General features: G+C 40.1%; 1 protein-coding gene across 12 annotated transcripts in view; it reads left to right on the forward strand.

Annotated features, from left to right (window-relative positions):
• Positions 1-63: 63 nt before the first annotated feature.
• RC3H1 (ring finger and CCCH-type domains 1) overlaps positions 64-27,496 on the forward strand; it is a 73,385-nt gene continuing 45,952 nt past the window's right edge. For 9 of the 12 annotated variants that reach the window (XM_053950191.1, XM_053950195.1, XM_053950198.1 and 6 more), the window contains exons 1-2: positions 18,112-18,231; positions 23,818-24,183. In XM_053950191.1, coding sequence (XP_053806166.1) covers positions 23,953-24,183 — 231 coding nt within the window. In that variant the 5' untranslated portion in view covers positions 18,112-18,231; positions 23,818-23,952. Of the gene's footprint in view, positions 142-18,111; positions 18,232-18,823; positions 18,844-23,817; positions 24,184-27,496 lie in introns of those variants that run through there. The other 3 variants (XM_053950192.1, XM_053950204.1, XM_053950194.1) reach the window with 3 other exon arrangements.

Below are 27,496 nucleotides of genomic sequence, written 5' to 3' on the forward strand. Positions count from 1 at the left end.
AGCGGGGCGGCGGCGGGCGATGGCGGCGCTGCCCCGGGGCCCGCGTGTACTACTGGAGGAGCAGCAGCAGGGTGCTGTGGCAGCCCCGGTGTGCCGGAGCTGAGGGGGCCGGTGGGCGCTGCAGGAAGCCCGGCCCGCGTGGTGAGTGCGCTGCCTCCGCCGCGGGGTGCGGGGAACAATAGGGCGGGAGAGCTCTGCCCGCCTTGCCGAGAAAGGAGGCGGAGGGGCGGGCGTTGGGACGAGATGATTTCCAGAGGTGCTTTCTACTTCTAACAATTCCGTGACTTTGTGCCTCGCCAGGCCTCAGGCTCCTGCCGGGCTCGATTTCCGAACGCCCCGGGCAGGCGGGGAGGGACCGCGGTTCGCTGTGCCCGATGGGGGGGAGGCGGAGAGCGACTGGGTCCGGCAGGGGGTGGGAGAGGCGGCATCGCCTCAGGCTGCGGCGGCCGAGGGACAGGCGGCTTTTGTGTGCCCCCTCTGCCTGCTGTTGTTTTTTCCAGGGGCTTTGCCTGCCTCTGCGTGAGAAAACTCGTCCCTGTGTCGCGTTGAACAACAGAGACGGAGGGAAAATAATGACAGAGCCCTACCCGTCCCCGGGACACCTCTCCGCCCTGTGTTGTGGCTCTTTTGTCTGTCGTGCCTGAGGGAAGAGCGAGGTGGCCGCGGCTCCCTCTGCATGGGGACAAATGATGGTGAAACCGCACAGGATCTCCCTGACTTGCACTAGTTTTTCCACCCTGGCATTGTTTTGGCTGTTTTGGATTACACCCACAGAGTGGGTAGGGTTTCATGCCGGGGGTGCGGTGTTGGTATAGCTGGGATTTAATTTGCTTTGATGGTTGGGAATGTCCTGGTGTCAGGTTTTGTCTTCAAAAGCCATTGTGAGGTTTGTCTTGTTTTAAAGCAGCGAGCTGATGCAGGTTTTGGTTTTTTTCCCCTAGGAATCGGGAATGTTTTGTTTACATCTACATGCCTTTTTGTCCAGAGTATGTCTCTTATTTTTATACATTTTAGTCAAGTACGAGTGACAAATCATTTGTTCCTCCAGCACAAGCTACGGTTTTCTGTCTTTTTTTGCCATATTGAAAATGGCTGAAGTGGGGGAAAAAATTAAAAATTTGCAAAAATAATCAAAAGGTTCAAAGTAACCTGGATTGTGGCTGAGCTGCTTTAATCGTTGTAACTGGTGTAGCAATGCTGTCATTTAATGACTCTGCTGGAAGATAAATGAAGCATTTTTACTCTATGCCCATTATTTGGCTATAGAATTGTGCGATAATACAGGAATACTCTGAGGCAGAAGTTAATGTATTCCTAAACTTACGTTTTCTTACTTCTTTCAGGCTTATGAGGATGTGGAGGTGGTTAATTTTGTCAGCTATAAATGTCTGTATTGCTGCGTTTGAAGTCAATGAAGCTAATATGGGATTTCATGGCTGTATAAACAACCTGTGCTCAGGAGCAGTTTGTACATTATTGCCAGTTTCTAAGCGTCACCAGGAGCACCATGGCTTACTTCAGTGCATTAATACACAACGCTGATAATGAAATTATGCTTCCCACTAACATAAATAGAAGCAGATGTTATCAGGCACGTTTTCCCTTCCCAGTGATAGCTTATGGCTTTGCCTTCCTGTCCTAGAAAAGGGTCTGTCAAAGCAGACAGCCTGACAGGCTGCTTGGAGGGAAATTTAGAGAGGCAGGTACCATCAGAGCAGTCTGTTTTGACAACCAGAGACTTGAGTTTGTCAATCACTTATGAGCAGCAGGAACCTTCATTGACATAAGTGGGAAGTAACTTGTATGGTTTCTGGAGTTTTGTTGTTCATTTTTGTGAGGTTTTTTGGTCAGCTTTTTATCCAAACTAGATTCATGTAAAGCTAAATATTTTAGAAATTTCTGATGGGATTGTTGTATGCTGATAATTTAAAAAACTAATGTTCCAGTGAACAGATTAACGTATGAATCTGGAAATTGCAGACATTAATTTCATAGAGTTTAATTTAGGGGCATCTTGAGGCATGTATTATTATATAAAAATGCTCATGCTAAAGCAGATGAAGAGAAATGAGCAGGAATGCTTTTGGAAACTTCTGACGTGTTGCCAATGATTCACCAGCAATCTGGGTGGAGCAATTATCAATCTTGTTGAATTAAGCTTCACAGAAATTGAGATTCAGTGAGTGTGTATGTTAAAATAATGCTTTAATTACTTTGTGTGTGGTTCAGAAGTCTTAGGTGACACTGATGCTGGTCTCTATCTCTTAACTAACTAGTGCTGTAAAAGGTTGTTTTATGATACTTAGGAAATTGATCTTTCCCCGTCTGTAATATGTAGTGATACAAAGGATAATTACCTTTTTTTTTTTTTTTTTTTTTTTTAATTCTGCACCAAGAATTATAGTTTACATGCTGGATACCTGGGGAGAAAAAGTTTCAGCCATTTGAAAGAACTTGTGGAGTCATAGCTTTCCAATGGTATGACATGTAAAGCTGAATTAGAAGGAAAGAACTCTTCTGCATGTAGGTTCCCAAACTTCCCAAGAATCTCAGAATAGTGATGCAAAAGCCACTATAAGGTATATTTTAAGCAGGTGACCTTTATAAAACTTTGTATTTTTTTGCAAAGCCTACTCGTTGTTCAAAATTCCTCTCCCACCATAGATTCATGGAATCATTTTGCAGATGAAAGTTTGTATGGTTTTGTGGTGGTTTTTCCCACGCCCAGTAAATTGGGTGGTTGTTTGTTGGAGCATCCCAAGTAACAATGGCTGGTGGGCCAGAAAAACAAATCTGACTCAAAGTACATGGCAGAAAAAACATAGGGGAATTAGTAGTTTGAAGTTAATGTCTTGGACTGTACTAGGTAACAAATGGGAAACCATTCTCATACAGGAATAAAGATATAATATGCTGCTATTATGAAAGATTATTATGTAAACACACTGCACCGACTGAAATTTCAGTGTGACCTTTAAGATTCCATGTAGGCTCTGTTACAGTAATGAGGTCTAGGGACTCTGCTAGCTGAGAAAGAAAGCCACAAATGTTTACTTGTGTTACTTTCCTTTCTGAGCTTAGGTTCCATGGTGTACCCAGAATTAGGTGCAGTTCCCATCACTGAGTCTGACCACTTGTTTTGCTGTAGAAGTGCATCTCTTGATAATTACTTTTTGCATTAGTCTCATTTTCTTCATTACCAGTACAGTTAAAATTGAAATGGTATTAGGTTTCCAAGGGCTAACTGATTTCCTAATGAGGTTTTTTATTTGTGGAAGTGTGTTAAGGTGCATGAAGGTGCAGAAGCCCTGATGGCTTATTATAAATAGATTTTTCTCATATAAAAATTATTTCTGGTTAGAGTGCTTGAGGAAACAACTTTCCTGTTACTGCATGGTAGCATCATATGTGGTTCTATCAGCTAGAGAAGAAATAGATTTTGGTGATAGAAATAGCAAGAAAAAAAGTATTTCCTTTTAAAAGGAATCCTAAAAATCACATGGAGAATAAGATCTCTCTGTATCACTTGATTGTACAAAGGAGGTAGAGGCCTATGTAAGCTACCTTGTTAGAATGAAGATATTTTTAGGAATGTGGACAAAAATCTTCATATGAGAGAGAGATGCGAGAAGGAGAGGGGAGACAAGGGAAGAGGGTTGTTTTGACACACAAAAAGATTCTTTTTTTCTTATTCTGCTACATAAGAAATGGAAGATACGCAGTTAAAAGTAGTGGAAGTGTTGCTGGAGAAACAGATCTTTCACTTGCTTCACATAGATTGTGACAGAGTTGCCATGTAATTTGATACAAAGAACACAGAAGAGAGTGTTTGTGTCAGGGAGCACTGTGGTGAGTCTGGAATCCAATATTACAGAAGCTGGAGGATTTATTGACAGTAATGCCTTCCAGCCATGGTCAGTAAAACCACCATAAGGACATGTTGTTCTTGCTGAATAGACCCCTCTCACTACAGATTGCTTGCAAAACCACTTTTTGAAGTATTAATTTTCAATGACTGATTTTCTGGTGTTTATGGCGTGCATGTTATATTGATCTGAGAGAGGGCAGCTTCAGCTACAAGACAACTGAAGAACAAGTGTTTGGTGTAGCTGAAATGTGCTAGGCTGGAGAAATGAGATCTCACAGGTGGTTCCTTATTTCTCTTTGTTTGTTTTTTGTTTTAACATGGAAAGCCTGGTTGGTCTCATCTCTCGACTATTCCAGTTTAATAGGTGTTTTTAAATTTGTCTAATTAAATACTCTTTCAAAGTAGGCTGTTAGTCTTAAATAAAAATCTGGACATTCCAAATGTAATTATTTTTCACGACACTTCTGTGTATATTAGACCCTGTCAGGATAAGCTTTGAAAGTTGAGGTATGGTTCTTTTTAAACCTGTTGTTGTTAACAAAATGCTGGTTGGTCAGCTGATGGAGCAGGAATGTTTCTAGCTTGGATCTAAAGGTCTTCTCAGCACTTTCTTGTGAACTCATTTTGAGCAATTTAGTTCAGATAGTGAGCAAGTTGGAAGGGTTTTCAACTACAACTTTTAAGTTTCATGCTGTTTACAAAGGAGACATGTACTAGAGTGGCAGGAATCTCACCTCTTTGCTGTGCATTGGAGGTTTTCAGAGACTTGTAACTACATATTTTTGATAAATTGTGTCAGCCAGTGTTGATCCCCAACTCAAAATTAGGTGCTGTTTTTAGGGCAAAAGGAGTAAGGTTCAGGGAAGGTATTACAAAGCTAATGAATTGAAATCCGTGCCACAGAGGATGGTCTTAATTACCTGCTTGTTAATAAACCAAGGTCTGTGGATTAGTCTCAGTGTTTGGTAGCATTTAACTTTCTCCGTGGTTTGTTTTTAGAGTAAACGTTACTCAGAATGACTTGGCACTCTTCACTTTTTGTAGCAATTGTGCTTGAATTAGTAACTTCTCCATGTCTTGCTACAGTCAGTGTGTAATATAAATGACCTTGAAAAGTGACTGAAATAAAACTACTGTTGACTTACTTTTCCTGTAAGTCACATACTTTCAGCTTGTTCTCCTTTAACCTCCATTCCTTTTGTTACCACTTAAGCATGGAAGTCATTCAGGTGCTATTTGATGTTAGAACTGTACCAACAAATGGAACTGTTAGGACTTCATTATCCAGCCACTCACAGTACAGCAAGATAAAGTGTTTTGTCCTGTGGGCTTTTTTTTTTTCAATTCTGTGCTAAGATGCAAGAACTGAAGTAAAGACCTTGAAATTAATGAAAACCAAATTGTAAAGCAACAGTAGAAAGTGAGTTTGATTAGCCTATGTGGTATTCCTGAATTGTAGCATGATGCATAAACATTATTTTATGACCATTAATGATTCTGGCAGTTATGCAGGCCTAATGATAATTATATCTCACTTTCCTGGGTATAAGCTGTTCTCTGGAAGGCTTAGTAGAAAAAGATCCCCGCCTTTATAAGTGAACATTATGCTAATGAAATCTTGGAAAATCTACTTATGAGTCCAGTGAAGCAATCATCTTTGTTTGTGGTGTGTCACAATTTAAAATTGCTATTTCATTGTACGAAAATCAAGCTTGGGTTTTGTGCCACAGATTGAGGTGGTTTGATGAGATAGGAAATAGCAACATGCTGTCCTGCTTTACAGTCTATGTATGGAAGAAAGAGCAGGAATTGTGAAGCAAGTCTCAGGCTCCACCCTTTACAAATGAAAAATCTTCACAGCAATGAATGATGTTGTATATGCATTTCTTGAGCTCTGCTAGAGCCAGGTGTCTGCTTAACATAGCATCTGGGAAGTTGGTTCTAGACATGTCTGAGGGGCTTCATCCCAAATCACTGGTCCCCTAATGGAAACAGAACTAATTAATCACATTTGAAAGATCTTGATAAATAGCTGTTTGTCATCATACAGAAATTGCTACTGGCACCTGCATTGTTATTAATTATTGTATGGGTAAACAAAATGCAGAAAGTTTTGGAAGCTGGAAAATGGCTTGCTCTTATTTAGCAGCTCTGAAGGACTGTAATTCTTGGTCTTGCTTGCTTGGAGGGGATGTGGATTTAGGCTCAAAAATAGATGAGAACAGGGCAAAATCTCATAAATTAGTAAAGCAATTGCAAAGGAAATACCACGCTCTGATGTACCTTTCCAGACTTGAAATAACTTCTCTAAGGAGTCTTTATCTCTTTGCTTGCTAAAATGCTCTGTTTTCTTTGCAGGAATTTTTTTTCCTTGATGCATGGTTATCTTTACCTCTCCTGTTCTCTTTAATGATCTTTCATTCTCTGGTATTCTCTATTTTTCGTCTAATTTTTTTTCATTGAACTTTGCTCTAGTCTGAGCCACTCGTCAATTCAGCCAGCTAATGCAGGTAACAGAGATGGTTTATTGCCTCTTAGTTTCATTGCTTTATAGTTCAGAGTTGCAGGATGGGTGGTTTGGATCATGGAGCAACCTGTGGTACTCCTTGTTCTTAGAACATACTGAGGGTTGTTGAAACATCGCTGCTTCCTCTGGAACTGATGAAAAGTTACGGAGCATTGTGACCACCTTGTTGTTGTAAATTTGAAAGGAGACATGGAGAAAGATAAAAATAAGTTAGGCTAAACTGACCTGATGAGATGGACTGGGTTAGTTAAACCAAAGGCACTCAGGCTGTCCTTCCTGTTTTATGAGTCATTCTGCCACCTAATTGTGTTAGTAGGCCTTCTGTAGAATTAATTAAAAAGGAGGCTTTATTAGTGCTGTAAAAACCTATAGTCAATTTGAATTTTAGTCTTGGTTGTTTAAGCAAGGCCTTATGGATAGAAGGTTGACACTGTAACTTCTTTGTAAGTGAATCATGACAGTGGAAAGAAAATGTTATTCAGGGCAGTGAGAATTGCTTAAACTTTGGTTGTTTGGAGTTGACCAGACTATTTAAAATGTAACTGTTTGTTGCCAGCTATTGTCAGATTTTACTGAAGAGATGTGAGCCAGCAGGGTTGTCTTCTGGACTTGCTAGCCTGTGTGTGGATTGCTAGTTTCCTGTACTTGTGTGCTGTATTAAATCATGTCAGCTGAATATACCTCTTTCATGCTACCTTTTAATGCTGCTCATCCAGTGTTTTGTAGTTTTTACAGAGTCATTTCTTGGTTTGAAGACATCTCACTTTGATTCCATCTGGTTTTGTCTCCTGAACATTTTATTCCATTTTAAGGATGTATTTGTGTTAAAAATCTTCAGGGACATCAATAATTTCAGTGCACAGAAAAGGTGCTCAAAGTAAGGATTGGCTGTGTTTGGGAACCCTCTAAATCATCCCATCTCTGTTTTTAGAATAGGTTCCCTGTTGATAACAGTATGAGAGTGGAGATATGTGGAATAACCAAGTTCTAAGTCATGCCAAAAAGCATTGAGAAATTGAGCTTTTCAGTTTTCCCTTCAGTGATGCTGCTTAGCATTTTACTGGTGCCCTGCCTGTAGGCATAAAGGTTCTGTTGGAGTGCAAGATACTTCTTATTTTTATTAAAATAATTAAGTGAATGGCCATGCACAAAGCTCTCAAACACCTTAAATGGGAAGCAAAAAAGCACAGGCCAGTTGGTTGCCAATCAAAATAAATTCCTTAAGTTACACTTAATTTACCCCTTTTCTCTAATTATTACTAGACACTAGACTTAAGACTTCTCTCTGAGCAGTGTGATTTTTGCAGAATATATTCTTAGTGGGGGGAAACTTGGCAAAATTTTAATCTGTCCTTAATGCATGATGTTCTTTCTCATTTCTCTAGCATTTGCAAAAAGGAAAAAATAAAAATAGGATGGTATCAACACTGGCAAGTAGCTTTCAGGCTTTTTTTTTTTTTTTCTTTTAGCATTCATTCCTTTACCAGGAGTATTGGAAATTCATCAGTTAAGGCAGAATAACCTAAGTGTCAATTTCTGCACTGTAGTTCATAGAAATGCAATATTTCCCTCCTGATTTTCTGTAAATCTGAGACTTTACATGACTTCAGTAAACAGAGATCTGTAGTAAGCTTTTCTGGTCACTCCTTTCTCAGTGGAAATTTTGTGTCAAATGCTTCTAACAAAATAGCACTCAGGGATGGGGTGGGGATGTCTGTGGGTGTGTTTCTGGGGAGAATGTGTGCTCACAGTAGTTTTTATGTGAGTTTTTAGATCCATTAGACCGGTTGAGAACAGAATTTGAGCTCTGTCAAATTGAAGTTTGGCCATGATGTGGGTGATTTCAGGATATACCAGGAAGAAAGGCTTCCACAGAAATCCTTGGTATTGGCATTTGAGGATGTGATGATGTGGCTGTCGCATTAGGCACTACAGGAGAGGAAAGGGGTGTGGAGTCAGGATTACTCACCAGGTATTAAAACAGTCACAGGTATATTTTAACTAAAATCTCAGTTGAAAATAAACCCCAACCTTCTACAGTGTCTTCCTGTGAGTAATACAGGTATTCATTCACCTGATAAATAAAAATGTGGCATGTCCTTCTCCAGGAGAGGACAAAAAGGGGAAAAAGCCCTTGCTTATTTACCAGTTTATATGACAGTAATTGGGAGCCTTTAGGACAGGGAAGTAAGTGACAGCAATCCTTTCCTTCAAGCACATCTCATAATTCATTAATGTAATTTCAGAAACTTGGTGTAGCTTTTGAGAAGTAGGAATAGTCAGTGATGTTGATGTGACAAGCTGCTATGTGAGTTGTCATTACAGAATAAAAATGGACAGTAAGTCTATGAAAATCTAGTGACTTGAGTATGCTAATAAATACATTTAAATACTTTGTTCTTATAAGGTTTTGCATGCTGAACAATTCCCAGTGCAGTTATGAGGAATACACTAATGTTATTACAGCTGCCTTTGGCTTACCCATTTTTAGAATTTTCTCTTTTGAGTTTTTTGTCATTAGGTTTTAGCATACTGTCATTGCTTTTATTCCAAAAACAGCAAGTGGCAGAATACAGAAATATGTGTAAAGGAACTGCATGGGTGGTAAGAGAGTTTCAGTGCCTAGTTTTCCTTTCCTATACCTTATTGTGTATTTGGATATCTGCTGTTAACAAGACTTACACAACACAAGTCAGAGGAAATTTAATTTATCAAATTATGCAAATATTGGCTGTACATGACTGGTTTGTCATTTGTCGTGGCTAGGACTGCAGCGACAGTGGTGCAATGGGCAGCTGAGTTCTATTTTTAAGACTCTTAAAAATAGGAAATTTGAAAAATGGAATGATCTTTCTGAGTTGTCCATGTGTGCCATAACTGTAAAACACTAATCAAGTGTACTCTGTACTCTCAAGGTTCTGGAAAAGGTAGCACTGCAGTCAGAGTGTGTAAAGGCTTAAACACCTGTAGCCTTATGGCAGTGTGGGACAATGCCTATTAAAATTTCATGGTGGGCTGTCACTACGTCGAGGAGATGGTTAATGGAAATGAAATCACCCAAATGAAGTACAGAGTTGCTTGATCTTGCAGCTACTGTTATTTTCTTTCTGAGCGTTTTTCAGTCTTAAGATACTAGACTAGATAAGCCTTATCTAGTCCAGTATCTTAGTTTTGCTTGAGTGAAGTCTAAATTTCTGTGAATAAAGTTCATTAGTGCAAGTTTACCCTTGCTTTTAAAAAGTTAAGCTGGTTCAGCATGCTGTGGAGATTTGTGTACTTTTTAGTAACACAACTCTGGCTGTAGTTTGTGAGATTGTTTAATTGTATCCCATGTATTTTTTATTTTACATCCTTCTGGTTGCTGAGACTGCAATAATATAGTAGTAATATGTTTTTAGAGATGAATATATCTTTGAAGACTGGGAATGAGAAAAATTCTTTGTGGACTGCTCCATTTAGAATAAGTCTCATGCAAAGTAAGCAGTAAGTAAGAAGACTTTCTTTTAAAAGACAACATTCCCTGTTTGGAGGAGAACTGTTTTTACAAATCATAAGCAGCAAAATTCATCAAGTTGGCACTGGATTTTTAGTAGATTATTCCCGGGCTTATTGCATTTTGCCTTCTTCATTGAATGATTTTCAAGTTAGGTAACTTTAAATTTCTATAACTAGGGTTCTAATTCAAAACCTCTTTGTAAGAGGATGTAGGATATTCTTTTTCCCAGTAGAATTGAGGCTCCTGTGAAAAATAAATAAACAAATTTCTTACCCATTACTGGTAGGAAGATCATTGAGATGTTGGCAGTTGAATTTTTTTCTGTTATACATGACTACCTTTTGTTGTTTGCTCTATTGGAAAAAGAAATGTAAGGCAACAGCTTTCATTTTTGTGGTTAAGCTTGAAATGTTTGTTACTGGTTTAAGAGTAGGTGGTTAATGGAAACCCTGAGACTTGAGCCTTTCGTTACCACTCACTAGAGCTGTGGGTAATTTTGTCATGGGTTTGACACTGGCTACAAGCCAGGTACCCACCTAAAAAATCTTCACTTTTTCTCCTCTGCTATAGTTGAACAGAAGAGGGGGAAAGAACAACTAAAAGGCTCATGGGGTGAGATAAGGATTAGGAGAAAACACTCTAAGGGCAAAACAGGCTCAAAAATTAAAAAGTATAAAGAAAAGTTTATTAACGGAATTAAAAGAGGGTAATGAGACCTAAATTAAACCTTCAGAACACTTTCCCCCCCTGCCCCCAGCCCTTCTTTTCCTATCATTGACAGCACAAGGAGACAAAACATGGGGTTTGTAGTTAGTCACTTAAAAAATCTTTTCTTCAGTTTGTTTAGGAAAAGGAGTCTCTCCTATTATGTTGTGGGATCCTTCCCATGGGAGACAGTCCTCTGTGAACTTTTCAAACGTGATTCTGATTTCCATGAGTAGCAGTCCTGCCCAACCTGCTGCAATGTGACTCCCTCCCATGGGCAAAACAATCTTCCCACAACTGTTTTTCGTGGGCCATTTAGTTTGTGGGATGTAGTTTTTAAGGATGAACTGTTCTAGTATAAAAGCAAGGGTCCTCTGTCTCTGGAAGCAAGGGTTCTTTCTGTCTCTGTTCAAGTTTCTCACTAGATTACAGCTTTTCAGCATCTGCATGCTCCAGTGTGAGCATCTTTTTTTTCCATGGACTATTGTAAATGCAGGTGAACCCGGTGGGAAGAAATGATGATGTCTGACTCCAGGCTGAATGATTTCTTTATTATAACTATGCTATAATACATTAATGTACTATTTAAAGGAGATACTAAACCTACATAGCTACTTGTTCTAACTACCATATCTAACTCACTCACAACTTGTGACCCTCTTGTGAGAGTCCAGCCACAGGTGGATCTGATTGGCCATCAGGCTCAAACAATCCTCACCAGAATCCAATCAAGCAATCACCCCAGGTAAACAATTCTCCAAACACAGTCCACATGGGAAAAACAAGGAGCAGAAATAGAAACTGTTTTCTCTTTCTTCTCTCTGTGCTCCTCTATGAAAAAGTCTTAAGAGAGAGAAGAATGTGCCTGCCACACATGGACTGTGGGTGAATTCTGCATCTTCCCCATGCACTTCATGAATTACAGAGAAGCTGTTGTATTGTTGTCCTCAGCATAGCTTGCAGAAGAATCTCAGTTCCTGTGCTTTGGAGCACCTCCTCCTCCTCCTCCCTCCTTTGCACTGACCTTAGCATTGCCATGTTGTTCTCCTTGCATGTCTTCACCTTTTCCTTTTTTCTGACTCGGAAGAGAGTTGGTGTCCGTAAGTTCCTTTGTTCTCAAATTCTATCAACTGTAAAGTTTTTTTAGAGTTTTGCGGTGCCCAAAGGTTGGTTCTGTCCAGGGAATGCGTCGGGAATTGCTCGCCATGCCTCTTGCTGCTGGTCACAAGGTCCCTGCTGGCTGGCACCGTGCGAGCCACGCCGGCCGCTGGCTCCACTCAGTGCCTCTCCTCATGCAGGGCACAAAAAAAAAAAGCTGCTGCCACCGCTTCTGCCCTTCTGCTCGCAGCGTGGCTGGCTAAAAGCGGCTAAGCAAGCAAGGTTCATTGCAAGCCGTGCCAAAATGGCAGCGGTTGTGTGGCGCCGTGCCGATTTCGACCTGGCCGCACGGCTGCTCCCACCACATGCCTGGCAACATGGTTTTGGCTGTGTGGCTGCTCGTGGCACCGGGGTGGTCCCCCCAGCAGCATGGCCCCAGTGGCTGCACGGGGAAGGGGCCTGGTGGCCCTCCTCACCACCCATCGGAGAGGCAGAAGAAAGAGGAATTGAGTTCCCTTTTTTCTTTTTAAATATGTCATTACAGAGGCATTGCTAACTTCCCTAATTGGGCCAGCCAATATGTCCATCGTTGGAGCCTTTAGGGATTGGCTCTGCTGGACATAGTAGAAATTTCGAGGATCTTCTCTTTCAGAAGCAACCTCTGTGCCTTCCTCCACCCCCACTAAAAGCCAGATAGTGTTAAACTAACACAACTTTTAATGATGTTGTCAAGCTGTAAAGAAAAGATTCTATTTTTATAAATCTAGAAGGTGAGACTGACAGAAAGGCTGCAAAATATTTAAGGATAGGATTTTTTTCATGTAATTGAAGTAATTGAAGGTTGCCTGAAAAGTCTAATTCAAAAGAAGTACTTTGCCCCTGGCTATTTTTGGCCTCTGGAACGGTTTTTTTTAGCAGTGCTACAAATTGAATCACCGGCTGCCAGTATCATTTAAAGCAAGTGAGGCTCAATTACCTTCTGAGTCAGATGTACCTGAATTAACCTGCTTTTCAGCAACAGTTGTGTGACCTCTCCTGCTGCTACTTGAAGACTTTAAGCCTTGTGTGAATGGTAATTTAACACTGAGAAAGTCTTGAGCAGGCTTGTCAGTGCTGAATACTATTTGGATTTTTATATCAAATCTGTTAGAGGTGTGGAGAAAATCTTGTATAGTGTGTTGACTAGCTAATTTTTTATTTATGCAATTGTTAACAAGAGAGCTGAAATTCTCCAGGCTCAGTGCCATTTCTGCCACAGCTGCCTCTTGACCTTGGATGACTCCAGAGCTGTAGTGTAGATTAGGTTGTGTTATTAAAACACAATTGCAGTCTCTGTCATGAAAACAGGTAGAATAAGATAACGAATATGAGTTTCACAGATGAGTAATATTCCTGTTATTATTGCAAGTGAAGCTATTACAGGACTCAACAAAGAAGTATGTCTGGTTTTGTTTGGGCCCTGTAAGCTATTTTTGTATCAACTATTTTAGCATTTACAATTGCTTCCTTATTTGCAGCTAGGTTCCAGGCAATGTGAGTTACGGACTGCTAGAGCATTCTCTGGACAGTGCTTCACTTGGTGCTGTAACTGCAATGAGCTGAAAGGATGGCTTTGACTGGATAACTTGCACCATTAAGCATTGCTTAAATCTAACATTGTTTTTGAAATTAGATAATTTTGGTGTGGATTTAGTGTAAAGTAACAATTCCACAAATTATTGCTCATATTCCTTATTCCCTTTCACCTACTCTCATCATTCCAACCTGTTAGTGTAGTCATCCTTACTGTTAGGATTGCTGAATAGCATTTAGGTAGCTAGTTAAAATTTAGTTAATACTTTCAAGATGGCTTCCATTAATGAAGAAATACATTAAAAGTCTGTGTTGCCCTGGTTTTGCCCAAATAAGCTGCTTATGAAACTACACCTAAGAACTTGACAAGTCTACTGATGCTAAAAGTGTCTGCCTTGAAGTTCCTTCTGTGCTTCCCACATTTTTTCCCTTGTTTCCAGGACTTCTTAACCATTTAACAGATCTGGAACATCTTTTGGAACCTTTTAGAAGCAAATGTGAGAAGGAAGATAATTTGGTTTGGATAGGCTTAGGTCCTTAGCAGAGGTGAAGCATGGACATGGAAAGTACTTTCTGTAAAGTATTTTAAATTTGCCCTGCTCTAAGCCTATGCTTGAAAATGCATTGGAAATGCTAAATAGGTAAAGTTTCAGTATCTGTCTTCCTTGGTTGTAGAATGCAAATATGAGTCTGGAAGCTTGGGTCCTCACAAGGCTAAGGTGGTTAACTCATAGTTTTTTTGGAGAGATTACATTCTGCTGCTGCTCTGCTAAATCTCTTTTGAAGTATCATGTTTGTAGGTAGTGGCTGTGATTTGCTCTTTGTTTACAGCTTAGGTATTTTCAGAGAATCAGAGTGGATCAGGTTGGAAGGGACCACAGTGGGTCACCAGGTCTCACCTCCCTGCTCAAGCAGGGTCATCCCAGAGCACATGGCGCAGGATTGTGTCCTGACAGGTCTGGAATATCCTCAGTGAGGGAGACTGCACAGCCTCTCTGGTCTCTGTTCCAGTGCTTGGTCACTGCACAGGAAAGAAGTTCTTTGTCATGTTCAGGTGGAGCTTCTTGGGCATCCATTTCTGCCCATGGTCTCGTGTCCCATTGCTGGGCCCCAGGGAGCAGAGCCTGGTCCTTGCTCTGAGCCCTCCCTGCAGACAGGGACAGGGATGAGGGCCCCTCTCAGCTGGGTCTGCTCCTGAGGCTGAACAGCCACAGGTCCCTCGAGAGAGCTGCTCCACGCCCTTCCTCATCTCCTCAGCCTCCGCTGGACCTGCTCCAGGAGCTCCAGGTCTCTCCTGTCCTGAGGAGCCCAGACCTGGACACAGCATTCCTGATGTGTCTCACTAGGGCTGAGCAAAGGGATAGGGGCAGCCCTGGAAAAGCTGGCAATGTTCTTCCTAATGCATCCCAGAATAACATTGGCCTTCTTGGCCACAAGGGCAGTTGTTTAATTAATGTTTAACAATTCTCTTAGCAGCTAGACTGACTGATCAGGGAGATAAAGGAGGAAAACCTGGATTATCTTCTCTTAGCAGCTCCTCAGGCTGCCTGCCTCAACCTTTTGGTAAAACTACAGTGTTGTGGTGGGCACAAAAGCATTTTGTTGTGCATGTTGTTTGTAAATGGACATCTTTTCTCTGAAGCTAATGGTGGCATACTGTTTCATCATAATGCAGAAATGATGACATACTTGACTGAACAGGTGCATGAAGTAGGGGAGCTGATTTATTGAAGCTGATATAGTTCAATAATTCTGTATCAAAATCTTTGAGAGAACAGTGTAATGGATAGAAATACAATAAGGCTCAGAGGATGAAAAAATATTCTTTGTCACTGTGAACTCCTGTTATGATAAAATATATGTGCCACAAAAGTGAGGTGCTCCATTGCCTTTTGAAATAACATCACAGTAGTCTAGAGGTGGCTTTGTATGTAACACAGAAAAAAACAGCCCTTCTTGTGATGATGATGTTTAAAATGAACACGTACATTAAACAGGCAGGCAGGCAAGCAAGCAACTACATTGGTAGTTTTGTTAAAAAAATTCATTCATTTTCACTGCTCTTGACTTTCAGCTTTTATTAAAAGATTTTTTTTGATGTTTAAATGCAGTCTTCCAGAATAAATTGCTTTGAAGGTAAATAGAGTAACTGAAGCTTTATTAGAGAGTAGTTATGTAAACAACAATTATTTTATGTTATTAACATGAAGCTATTTGGCATCTATTTTTAAAATGAGGGTGACATCTACTAAGTTACAAGAAAAGCTACCTCCCAGTCAGAGAAATGAGAAGCAAGAAGAAAACACTATAAAGAAGTTCTGAGACTTAAGTTTTCAGGTGGACACTGAAAATGTTTTCTGAATACCTGTGGAGTTCTTCATAAAATGGGATTTTACATTTCCATTTTACACTTTCAATAACAATGAAATAGAAGCCTTTTATTGCCTATGCTGGGCAGTAGCATTTCTCTTCACTTAACACTGCACTTACAGAATATTTCAGCATTTCCTTACTATTGCACCTGGAATTTTTGTCATATGAGGTTTGTTTTTTTAAGTCTGCCAGTCCATTTGAAAACAAATAAATAGGAGACTGACAAGTGTCACACTTGGGCATAAGGGGAAGGAGGTGGGGAGGAAGTTCAGACTATTGCTTGATTCTTGCCTTGTAAGTTTATCAATTAAAAAAATTTCAGTAATATTTGCACAGTACACTACAAAAAAAGAAAAACGTCGGGATTATTTTTTCCTTTTGGAGAAGTATTCTTACATAAGTTTGCTGGGGAGCAGGGGGTGGGGGATAATTATTAAAAGCTGTGTTATAGGTTAGAGGGCTTTTTTGAATAGTTTTTGACCAGTATCTCCAGCCAGACTATAAGTTTGCCCTTCTGTCTCATTGTTTGACATTGCAGTTGTAATGTTATTGTAGCTGTCGTGTTGCTGACATGAAAGCAGAAATAGAGCTGCTGAATTAAGTGGGGAGAAAAGCTGTTTCTGAGTGGGTGGCAACTGAAGTACTTTATATCTTTTTGTTAGATTGATTTTTTAATACTTTCTTTTTCATTGAGTTGTGCTGGGTCTTCTCAATGATCCATGACTAAGGAAGGATAAAGGCATTGCACTGACACCCCTCTCCTTTCCTCCGCTTTTCATTTTCCTCTACCAGATGCCTGTAGTAGCAGTCAGGTTACTGTAGATTATTCTTGCATGGAAAAGAAGGATAGTGGTCTTGGTGATCCAGAACATTATCATTTCACTTGCTTTCTCCTCCTCAAGTCTACTACTTGGGGTTATTTTTGACAAGCTGTTTGTTGCCTTGTTTTAGTTAAAATGAGGTATTGGTTGTGTAATTACTGTCCACCCACATTTCTGCCTACCTGTGTTTATTAATAAAGATCTATGTTTAAACCTTCAGCTTGGACAACTGTGTAACCAGTCCAGCTGGAATATCTTAGGAAGGAACGAGAAAAAAAGAGTAGTGGCTTCTCTAGCTGACACTGACAGGTAATATCTGTCTGTACCCTTGAATCTGAAGACTTCTACAAGCTTGTCTTTTTTATCTTTGCCATGGCTTTTTTCAAACGTGTGTTTTCTCTGGGAAAAGCAAATTATTAGCTTGCCTTCTTGACAGCAGGGTTGAGAGCTCTTGAGGATTTGACTCATTGAACCCAAGTCCCTGTTCTGAAAACTACTGTGGATTTTTGAAGTGCCTTCTGCCTTTGTTCTATTAATCTGTTTGGGTTCTCCTTTATTTTTTTAATACTGGTTTAATCATTGTATTACTGTTAGAGTTTTCATTGACAAATGCAAGAACTCATAATTTGAAGTAAAAGGAACATATTGTAGAGCTGTTGTCTGCTATTAACTCCCTAGACTTTATCATGTATTGGTAGAAAAAAATTTCTAGGTGGTAGATCATAAAATCATTTTGCTATTTAGATATATATATATATATATAATTTCCTCTTTTAAATAAGCTGTAAGGGATGTATAATATCAACTAGAAATTATGAAGCTGGTCATGTATATCTTCCCTGAAAATTTATGATTTTATTCACATGCAGGTTTTATATTTTGGAGGGCATGAGCAAGAACACTTAAATTTTGTCTACATATGTTGTCTTTTAATGTTCATGACCCTGATGGTGGTTGGGTGAGAATAGGGGTCAAGAAAATGATATATCAGGTTTCATTCCATGTTTTTCCTGTTAAACACATATAAATAACTTCATTCAACAGTTTTTTTTCTGCAGGAAGACATGAGGTCTTGACTCACAGGATGTAGGGACACTTAAATCATTATGAATTGCTTTCAGAGCTTCTGTTGGGGAGGTACTATGGTAGAGTTGTGATGTTGATGGTTTGGCTTTCTTGTTTTCCTTGTGTTATTACTAGGCAGGAAGCTTCAAATAAGGAATAACATCTTGTCCTTAACTGGCCCCATTTTCCTGAGGTACTTCACTGACTCTACCAAGTAAGAGATTTTTGCCTGAAATTACATAAATTTCTCCCTTTGTTTTCGTAGTCAAAAATTACTGAGGAGAAAAGAAAGTAGATCTTGAATCTGATTTAACTGAGCTTCAGTTACTTTATACACAGTTGTGATGATGTTCATGATTTTATCTTTGCTTCTTTTTTTAAGAGCTTTATTACACAGCTACTTAAGCCAGCTAACGCTTTGAAGGAAGGGTTGGAATATGCATTACATACAGACTTGCAGGTTTTGGTGTTGGGTGGGGATTTCTTTGCTGGGGCTCTGTGCTGTTGGCAGTGTTTGGTGCTGCTGGGTGTGTGCTGGCAACACGCATGCGTGGAGCAGGAATGAGGAAGTCAGGCCCTTCTGCCAGCGGAGAGTTTACTGGGGAGTTTGAGAGAACAAACAGGAAGGGGAAAAAACCCCTGAACCTGTCGGATATACTCTTCTGGCCTTATGGTATGTGTTGTTCATGGAGCTTCCCAGGCAGAGGTAAGAAGCTTTTTTCTTCTACCTTCTCTTCTCTGATCAGGTATGGACTTTCCCCTCTCTCTTTAAATTTTTTCAGAGGTTTTTCTGTGGAACTGGTTATGGAAAACATAGCTAGTGTGATTTATCCTTTTCTGTGAACCGTGAATTGGCAGTACAGGGTGTTGGTAAAAAAACACATTACTTTTAGCTAGTCAGGGCTTCCCACAGGTTGTCAGGTTAAGTTTTTCTCTAAAATAATATTCAGGACTTTTAAAGTATTTCCTCAGGGAAAAGAAGAAAGCTACTTAAGTGCCCTCAGAAATACTGTTTATTACAGTGAGCACACTGGAGTAAAAAAAGGTTCTGTGAAACACCGGCAAAAATTTGTCTGTTTGGCACTAGACAAGAATGGAGGAAGTTCAGCTGCTGGCTAGAATTGTACTATAGGTATCTGGTAATCTTATGAGTTAGGCATTGCTTTACTGTTGTCTGTTAATTTAATTTAGGTTGTTGATTTATTTTTAGTTTCCAAGTCTCAGCGGTTTTGAAGTAATTAATGTAGCACACAACCAGTCTCACAGAAGAGAGAAGTGGTTACTTTTTCTCTGAAAAGTTACTTTTTCTCAGAAAAGTGTAAGTTACTATCAAGGAATAAGAGTCTTTAAAAGAATTAATGAAATGTTGTTTTCTTTATTCGAATAAATAATGATACACCTCCTGAGTCATCTGCATGAACAGTTCAGTTGGCAAGCCTGAGTTTGTTTTGGCTCTGAGGAGCTGCTGTAGTGTTAAGCTTAGCACTAAGTAGGCTCTACTTGTGTTCACCGGTAACTGCGACAGGAAGCTCCACTCGCTTTAGCTAGGAGTCATACTCAGCAAAAATGAAACAGCTCCAGCTTAACCAAATTTGGGTTAAGTGATAATGCTGTTTGAGTAATGAAATGCTGTGGGAATACATAAAACTCAGGAGGGAGTAATGCTCTGTATCTACTGAATTGGCAGGAGCTGAGCCAAGGGTGCCCCTTAGGTATGCTGAGTCATCTGCTTAAACTGTGACATGACTTAGTGTGGACTGCTGCTGGGAGAGAGCAGTGCCAACGTGGTAGTGATGAAACGGCATGTGATGTGTCCATGCAAGAGCATGCTGGGCCCAAATAACCTGTTTGTGAGAGAATTTGGGGTGTTCTTGGAACCTGCACCAAAGGACTTCCTCGGAGAGTGCACTTAATTCAAACTGAAAGCAGAGGAGTTTTCCTGTGTGTCACTGTGTGTGAAACTTGATGCCAGTGGCTGTTGGTACAGACTGTTCTGTTTCACAAGCGTCTTTTTGTCAAGAGTTTAATCTGCAAAGGACATGTGGAGGACTCTGGTTGCCACAGACATAACACAGCTTGGACATGAGGCTACGTCAGCCTCTGCATTGTAGTCCAGCAGACTAAGGATGGAGTGGTTGTTCCAGTGGTTTATGGAATAATCATGTCTTTCTCTAAAGCACTGGCAGGGTCCCAGAGGAGACAGGTCACCGATCTGATTACAGCATGACATTTCCAGTCTGGGTTGAAGGATGGAATTTCAAGGATTCTTTGGGGGGCTGGGAGGCCCAGAAGAGAGGAGAAATTTTTCCAGGTGATTCTAGATGTGGGTAAAACAGCTTGTGCAGGGGTAAACAGGAGGATGAGACTTGTATACAGGTTCTTTATATTTTCAAACTCAGAAATAAGTCTGTCTCTGGTTTCAGTGTAGGATTCAAGGTCTGCCTTGGGGCATCTTCATTCCTAATTACATATTTTTGTCTTCCAGTTTATGTACTGTGGATGTGTCTTTTTAGTTTTTTGCTTTCTTGGGTTTTGACTTATATATTTTCTTTAATCATGCACCAAGAAGTGTGTATGGATGTACATTTTACAGTGTTAGAAGCTATTGAGTGTGAAACACTAGTGAATTGAGCATGGGTTAAAAATGTAATATTATGGGGAGGCAGGCTATTTAAATAGCTATGTCTTTGGTAAATTCTTGCATTCTTTATGATTTGCTTACCTCTGGTATAATGCTGAAGATAAACATTTTTTTAAAAAGCATTGTACTATAACAGTGAACATACTTTTCCTACTGTATATGTTCAAAGTGTTCTCTTTCTGTACTGGTGATGGTTCCAATAGCAGACAGTGATAGTGAAACTGTCTTATTTCCACTGTTTTATTGTCGTTTGTAATGTCTCATGTTGAAAGTAGCTCTTTGAAGTTAGAGACTGTTTTTTTCCAGTTATTTCTAAGGGCATAGTGAGTCACAAACCTTGGTACAAGGCACAGGTATCTTCAGCAGCTTCACATCTCTACATCTTTGTGCCTGGAAGAGATTTACATCGTATCTCAGTGCTTGGCTCTGCTCCCTGCTCCAAAGGCTGAAGATCTGGTGGGAAAACAGGACCATATATGTGGAAAGCTGTGGCACCAGCAGTACTTGGTTTGGTGCATGTGGCTTGTGACTCCTCGGTCCCTGTGATGCCATTCCTGTCTTGTGTGGGATCAGAGGAATTTCCACAGTTTTGTGCCGATCTCCTGTGGAGATTCATTAGAAGCACAGGAACCCTGTTGTTCCAGCAGCTGTTCTTTTCTGTGGGGAAAAGGTTGGCTGCATCACACCAGTTAGCCATCTGTTGTAGCAGCTAGACTGCTGAAATAGATGATGTTCTGAGGTTTCTGTATAACATACAGCTGTATATTATATTGTCAGTGGCCTTCTTTGGCATTTAGGCACCAGGACACAACCTCAGACACTGTAGAGTCTGAGAGCTGTGCTTATGTATGAGCTTTGTTTCCCTTGTTCCCCAGCCTTTGGAGACCTGTCTTGACTTGGCATCATGGATGCCACTAATCAGTTCCTTCATCTCCAGACTCCCCAAACTTCTCTTTCAACTGCTGAATTTGTAAATAAATATGACCTATTTCATTATGCCAGAGGTACAGCTAGCAACAACATGGCTCTGTTTTCTGTTTTTTTTTTTAATTAGTTAACTAACATTAAAGGTGCATTCAACTCCTTTCTTCCAGTTCACAGTTTGGTATAGTGGCATCTCCATGTTCACATCCGCTTTCTAGACTTGATGATACAGCTTCATGTTAGCTTCTGGTTTTAAGTCTCCTCAGTTAGTAGAAAACTTCTTTTCCTGAATGCTTGGCTAATAATTTGTTTTAAATAGGCTGCTCAGTTTGTTTCTGAATTGCAGAGGAATCTGGGAAATTGTTGCTAGATATTCTAATAGCTGTGTGGTCAAAAGGAAGAACTATGATTCAGCTCTAAAATTTTGATCCCCAAAGGATATTTCATAGCTCAGCCATACATACAGTAGATTTACCAAGCTGTGTACTGCTCTTTGCAGAAGGATTTCTGTGGTGTTTCTGGGTAATTTCTGTTGCAGATTTGCTTTACAAAGGATAGTTCTAGCTTGAATGCTTGTTACCAAAGTTTACTCAGTATATAAGAGGGCAGATAGCCAGGGAAGGCTTGGAAATAAATTTGCTGAATGGTTTAGGATATCATCTCTCACTGTAGTAACCTAAAAGTATAGAAGATTTCGTTTGGGTTGTGGTGATACATTAGTAATAAGAATGATTTGACCCTATGCTGACAAGATGGAAGAAAATGGCTGATTTGCCATTTAAGAGGGATTTTGGAAGGGAAACCCTGAACGACCTTGACATGTTGTTGTGCAATGCTGGTGGTAGGGTTAGCCACACATAGTGCCTCTTCCTTGTGCCACTCTGCCTGGGTAACACTGATTTTTTAATTGATTCCTTATTGGCTGGGAACCAGAGGCTGTGTGGCATTGTGTATTGTCTTTTGAAGAGAGAAATAGTTATTTTTTCCCTAGAATCATAAAGCATCCTGAGTTGGAAGTGACTCAGAGGGATCATCATAGTACAACCCCTCTTCATTAGCTTTAGAGCTAAGATTAGGTGTTTGATGAAACTCAGCTAAAAGCTTAACTAGTAACACTTCATTGTTTACCTTGGCAAAGTAATGGTAACTGTGAACACACTGCTCTAAATTCTGAAAAAAAAGAAGCCTTTTTTTCCAGAAAAATAGTGGCAGAGGCTTTTCAGAGTCTTTATTTTAGCATTAGAAATTCTTTTCTGTTTTAAAATGTCTTGACTCTGAATTGCACAGGTCCTGATAGAAAGTTTCTCTCTTCCTTTAGAATTTAGATTTTAATTGTAAACATTAAAAAATGTTAAGTTTAATGTTAAATGTTAATCAAATCTTAAGCTTAAGATTTGATAAAAAGTTGCTGTTTTGATTATAGAAGAATTTCCTGTCAGAACAGACACTAGCAAGTAAGTGTGCAGTCCTTGGTTTGAAACTAAAGCCAGTGGTATGTGGGAAAGAGAAACAAATATATATGGGTGGTTGGGGTGGCGTTTTTCTTGTCATTTTGTGGCTTGATTTAGAAAAATTGGTTATGAATCAGTGACTTGCACTTTTTTTTTTTCAAATTCCACTGGTGAAAGTAAGCCAGACATCAGAAATTATTTTATTACCAATTTTCTTTTTGATAATGATTTTTTCATGTCGTGTGATCCATCTACTCTTGTATATTTCTCCTCATATGAGTTCTGTTTTTTTCCTGTCCCAAAGGGATATCTTATCTTCCATTCCCTTATAATGAGTAACATTTGATCTTCTTAGTATTTTGATTTGAAAGTGCCAAGTAATAAAGACCTCCCAGCTTTTCTTCTATTGTAGTTTCAGTGTGGTTTCTCAACAGAGTAAAGATGTTGCTTTCTCTATCAGGCAGTGAATGATACAAATTAGGGTTACAAAAGGAGCTGTATAGGAACAATTGTCAGTCATCCAGTCATAAATGACTACTAGAAGTGGTTGTGCAGTTTTTGAAGGATGGAGGTGCTTGGATGGCAGATAGAGGGCAAGTTAACAGTGCTGAATTCCAGCAGGAGTGCATACAGATTCCCAGGGCAACTGAGATGTGTCTGGATGGGTCCATATGGTACCACAGAGCTCATATGAGGTTGTGTGAATGTGCTGGAGTAGCAGCACACAGTATCACTGAGCGATGTGTAAGAGTTGCATTGCACAGTGTCTGACTGACCCTGAGCCTTTCATCTTATCCCCCTCGAGGCTTGGGCAGTCATTGTGTGCCAATCCAGAGCCCACTGGACTCTGAAAAAAGGTTGCTTGTGATAGAGGCTTTGGATGAAGCCTTGTCTAAGCAAAAATATTTAAATATTTAATTATTTTGTACAGTAGATATTGTACAAAATTGGATTAGTGGAATTGTCTTTTTTTTTCTCATTTTGTTGGTATCAATTTGCTCATTTATAAAGAAAAAACATAAAAATGAAAAGCTAATTAGTCTTACAACTTCAATGTGATAGTTATCTTCCTTGATTTATTTGAAACTGTATAACTGCAGAAATGGTTGACACTGGCTTTTCCAGAGCCAGAGACTAGCTGGAATTAAAGCAAGTCGTGACTCAGTCGTGTATTTAATTCAGCTACACCTCAACGAGTGGTACTTCCCTAGCACAAAGGAGCTCACGTGCCTGTTCTAGTACACAATGCTAACTTTGTGTTTCTGTTTTCTTCTAGGTTATGTTTCACACTATGTGCAGACTGTCTGTACTTACAGAAGATATTTAAAACCAAACAGACTTTTTTGCAAAATTTTGATTCCAGTGGAATCTGTGCTTTAGATTTTTGTCTTGTCAATTAACTCCTGAAGCAATGCCTGTACAAGCTCCACAATGGACGGATTTCCTCTCCTGCCCGATTTGCACACAGACTTTTGACGAAACGATCCGGAAGCCAATCAGCTTAGGCTGTGGCCACACTGTCTGCAAGATGTGCCTCAACAAGCTCCACCGGAAGGCATGTCCCTTCGACCAGACCACTATCAACACAGACATTGAGCTCCTTCCTGTGAACTCAGCCTTGCTGCAACTTGTGGGTGCTCAGGTATCCCTGCTTTTATTTTTTAATCTGTTTCAGTATTTTCCTTCTTTTGGGAGGACAAGTCAGGAATAATAAAGAATATGATATTGTCTTAATGATGTGAAGAGAAGGCATCCACCTTTTTGTAGATGTCTACGAGAAGTGGTAAAGGTGCCTGGATCAGTAGTTTAAATCTTTATTCTGCTGGTGACCATGAGTTTTGTTACATCTAATTCAGTGGGCTGTCACCAGAATGGGTTTGTTGTGTTTCCTTCTTTCTTCCTTGGCTCTTACCTAGCCATGCTCTGCCAAAAGGATGAGCTGGATCAGTGAGCTTATTTTGTGGGAAGACATTTTTCTGTGGTAGGTTATGTGCTTTACTATATTCACTGTGAGACCTGTGTTGGTTGTCCCAAAAGCAGGAGGGGCGTGTAAAGGATGTGGGACAGATCTCTCTGGTAGCAGCCTTTATACAGCCTTATTTGAAACTATGCAATGGTAATACGACTTCCTGAGATGACATGTTACTCTAAGTCCATGTTGGTGAGGGGGGGAAGCCTACTTGAGACTCCCTTTTTTGCTGGAATAGGTACTGGTGAGGTCAGTTGAGGTGGTGATATGATGGGGATGAGTGGCACTGGTACTGACAGCAGCCCCAAGAAAGGAGAGGGATGCGTGGAAAGCAGATCACCCTGTTCAGTTGCTGCACACACTTAAGCTGGCAAAAGCTTATTGATGTTAGGTCTCAGGTAGCTCCCTGGGACCCACACCTTCCAGGGCTTGTGGACAGGATTGTGGTCTTAGGAGAGGAAGGATAATCCTGTCTAACTTAGGGGTGAAGAATGAATATGTAGATGGGATCAGTTACCATAAAAGGGTTACTGCTTTATTTTGTACTGCTCCAATGTCTGGGATAAGTGAAATTAAACGCAGCAGAAACTTCAATGAGATCCATAGTTTGGGGAAAAGGAAAGAATTGTGGAAGATCTGTAAAAGGTGTGGAGGAAAGAGAGATGCTCTTGTGTTGCTTTTTATTAGGTACTGTGACTTACACGTCCAGGTGTACTTTTGCCATTTCTTAGTTTATCAAGTAATATGGCTAATTTGTTGTTTTTCTTTCATGGTGTATGGCATAGAGGTTATTTCAGAAGCTCAAAATCAAATGATGTTTCTGGCTGTGCTAAGTGACTCATCCTGCTCTGCAGGAGGAAGCAGTGAGATTGTGTACTCCCATTCCTGTGATATGCTGCCATCTTTGAAGAGCTTCCAAGCAGTATGAAATCTATGGGTGATATAATTTTAAAAAGTTACAATTCTCTTTCTCTCTTACATGTTCTTCCTCTCTGCAGTTTCTTGAATATTTCCAGTTGCATCTGAATGTCCACATTTGTGATAAATGTCTTCCCCTTGCATTTTTTGGTTGTTTTGTGTGGACTTGTTAAGCTTTATGAGAAGCTGAATGATAGCTTCAATTTGACCTCTGCCAGAATTTAATTTTTTATAAAAACAAGAGTCTGTGGAATGAGATGGAAATCCACCCTGCTCTGTATACGTAACTGAGTATTTTTTCCTGGTTTTACTAGTTAGCCAGCCAGAGTTTCCTTATCCATATGTGTGAGGTATGGAGAAAGGTTTTACAGTATAGTGTTTGTCTTGAGAGCACTCTGAACTTTAGGTTCTGACTTTGCAGTAATGACATCATTTTGTGCTCCCTTTTTATCTGAAAATTTTGTGGGATGAAGATTCACAGGACGTTGTTTCATCATGGCCTCAGTGTAACAATAACTGTGGATCATTGCTGGGCATTTAATACTGACATACTTTCCCATAAGAGACATTTGAACCACCTTCCCTGCCAGCTCCTAATTTCAAATGAACACATGAATGAAATCAGTGTTCGGTATAACTCGCTCTCCTTTCTCTTCCCTTCCCATCCTGGCAGCTGTTGCAGTGTTTACCAGACACTGGATTACTAGAAAATGAATACAGCTACTTTCCTGTGAAGGACATGGAAACAACTGCCATTTAAAAAATTCTTTTTACAGAAAAAGGCTTGCTTAAGGACAAGTTTAAAAAAAAGGTACTTTAGAGAAACTAGTGATTTTGAACTGTCCCACTAAGAGAGTGCACTCTTCTGCTATTTCAGCAAAAATGGTCTGTGAGAAGCAATCCAGCTTTCAAAGCATGAGTAGTGTCAACTTCAGTTGAAACCACTTCCATTTGTTTTTCCACTTCTGGGTTTAGTTTCAGGAGCATTTATGTGTCATTAATGTCCCTTAATCTCCAACAAACCTCTGTACACCTTAACCTGAGTCCATAGAGACCTGTAATATTTTATTTGTAAATGCTAATTCAAAAAAAAAAAAAAAAAAAAAAAAAAAAAAAGTTTCATTTTGGAAGGAAATACAGTAAAGCCCAACTGAAGATTTTATCTGTGAGGGGGAAGAACAGTTTGTTCTTTTCCCTTTGGTGTGACTTCTGAGGAATTCACACATTTCTACTTGTTAAATGCTTTTTTGCTGGAGGTGGAGGAGGAGACCAGGCAGTTTAAAGAAACAAATCTATTCTGCTGTGACTGGCAGCAGTGACAGGATTCCAGGGCAAGTCACTTTGGCTTTTGCACAAGTACAGCGAGTGAAATAAGCAGGACTGTGCTTCTGGGGAAAACATGCTGGATTTGTGACACAGTCACCCAGGAAAGCAGTAAGGTATTTCTCTGACAGTAACATTCTCTCTCTGGATACAATTTGTCTCTCTAACAGTGAAAAGAGTTGGTTTCTTACTTGAATTAAACTGTTTCTCAGTTTTCCCTCTCCCCACCCCTGTCTGAAATTAAACCCATTGCTCAGTTTAGAGCTACCCTTTGTGTGAAATTTAACTGTTGCAGATTCAGATTTCTACCTGCTCCCCTGCAGCATGGTACACATCAACACTGGTTACAGGGGCTGTTCTGGAAGGCAGTGGTCATAGAATCACAGAATGGCTTGGGTTGGGAGGAACCTTAAAAGGCATCTCATTCCAGCCCTGTGCTGTGGGCAGGGACACCTTCCACTAGACCAGCTTGCTCCAAGCCCTATCCAGCCTGGCCTTAGACACTTGCTGGAATGGAATATCCACAGCCTCTCTGCTTAGCTAGTTCAGACCATGTCTAGATAAGTTTTGCTATATAAAATGAGGGGAGCAGAGGGATCATAAGGGGAAGATGAGAATTATTATTCCTGCAAAAGCTGGGCATAGCTGAGTACCTAAGCAGGAGCTGTGAGGGAAGAGAGACACAATGGCCTTGGACACAAATCAGCAAGGCACTCATAGGATACCTTGCTTCTTAGACTTCCTG

Source organism: Vidua chalybeata, chromosome 9 (genome assembly GCF_026979565.1).
Source record: "Vidua chalybeata isolate OUT-0048 chromosome 9, bVidCha1 merged haplotype, whole genome shotgun sequence".
Classification (NCBI taxonomy): Eukaryota; Metazoa; Chordata; class Aves; order Passeriformes; family Viduidae; genus Vidua; species Vidua chalybeata.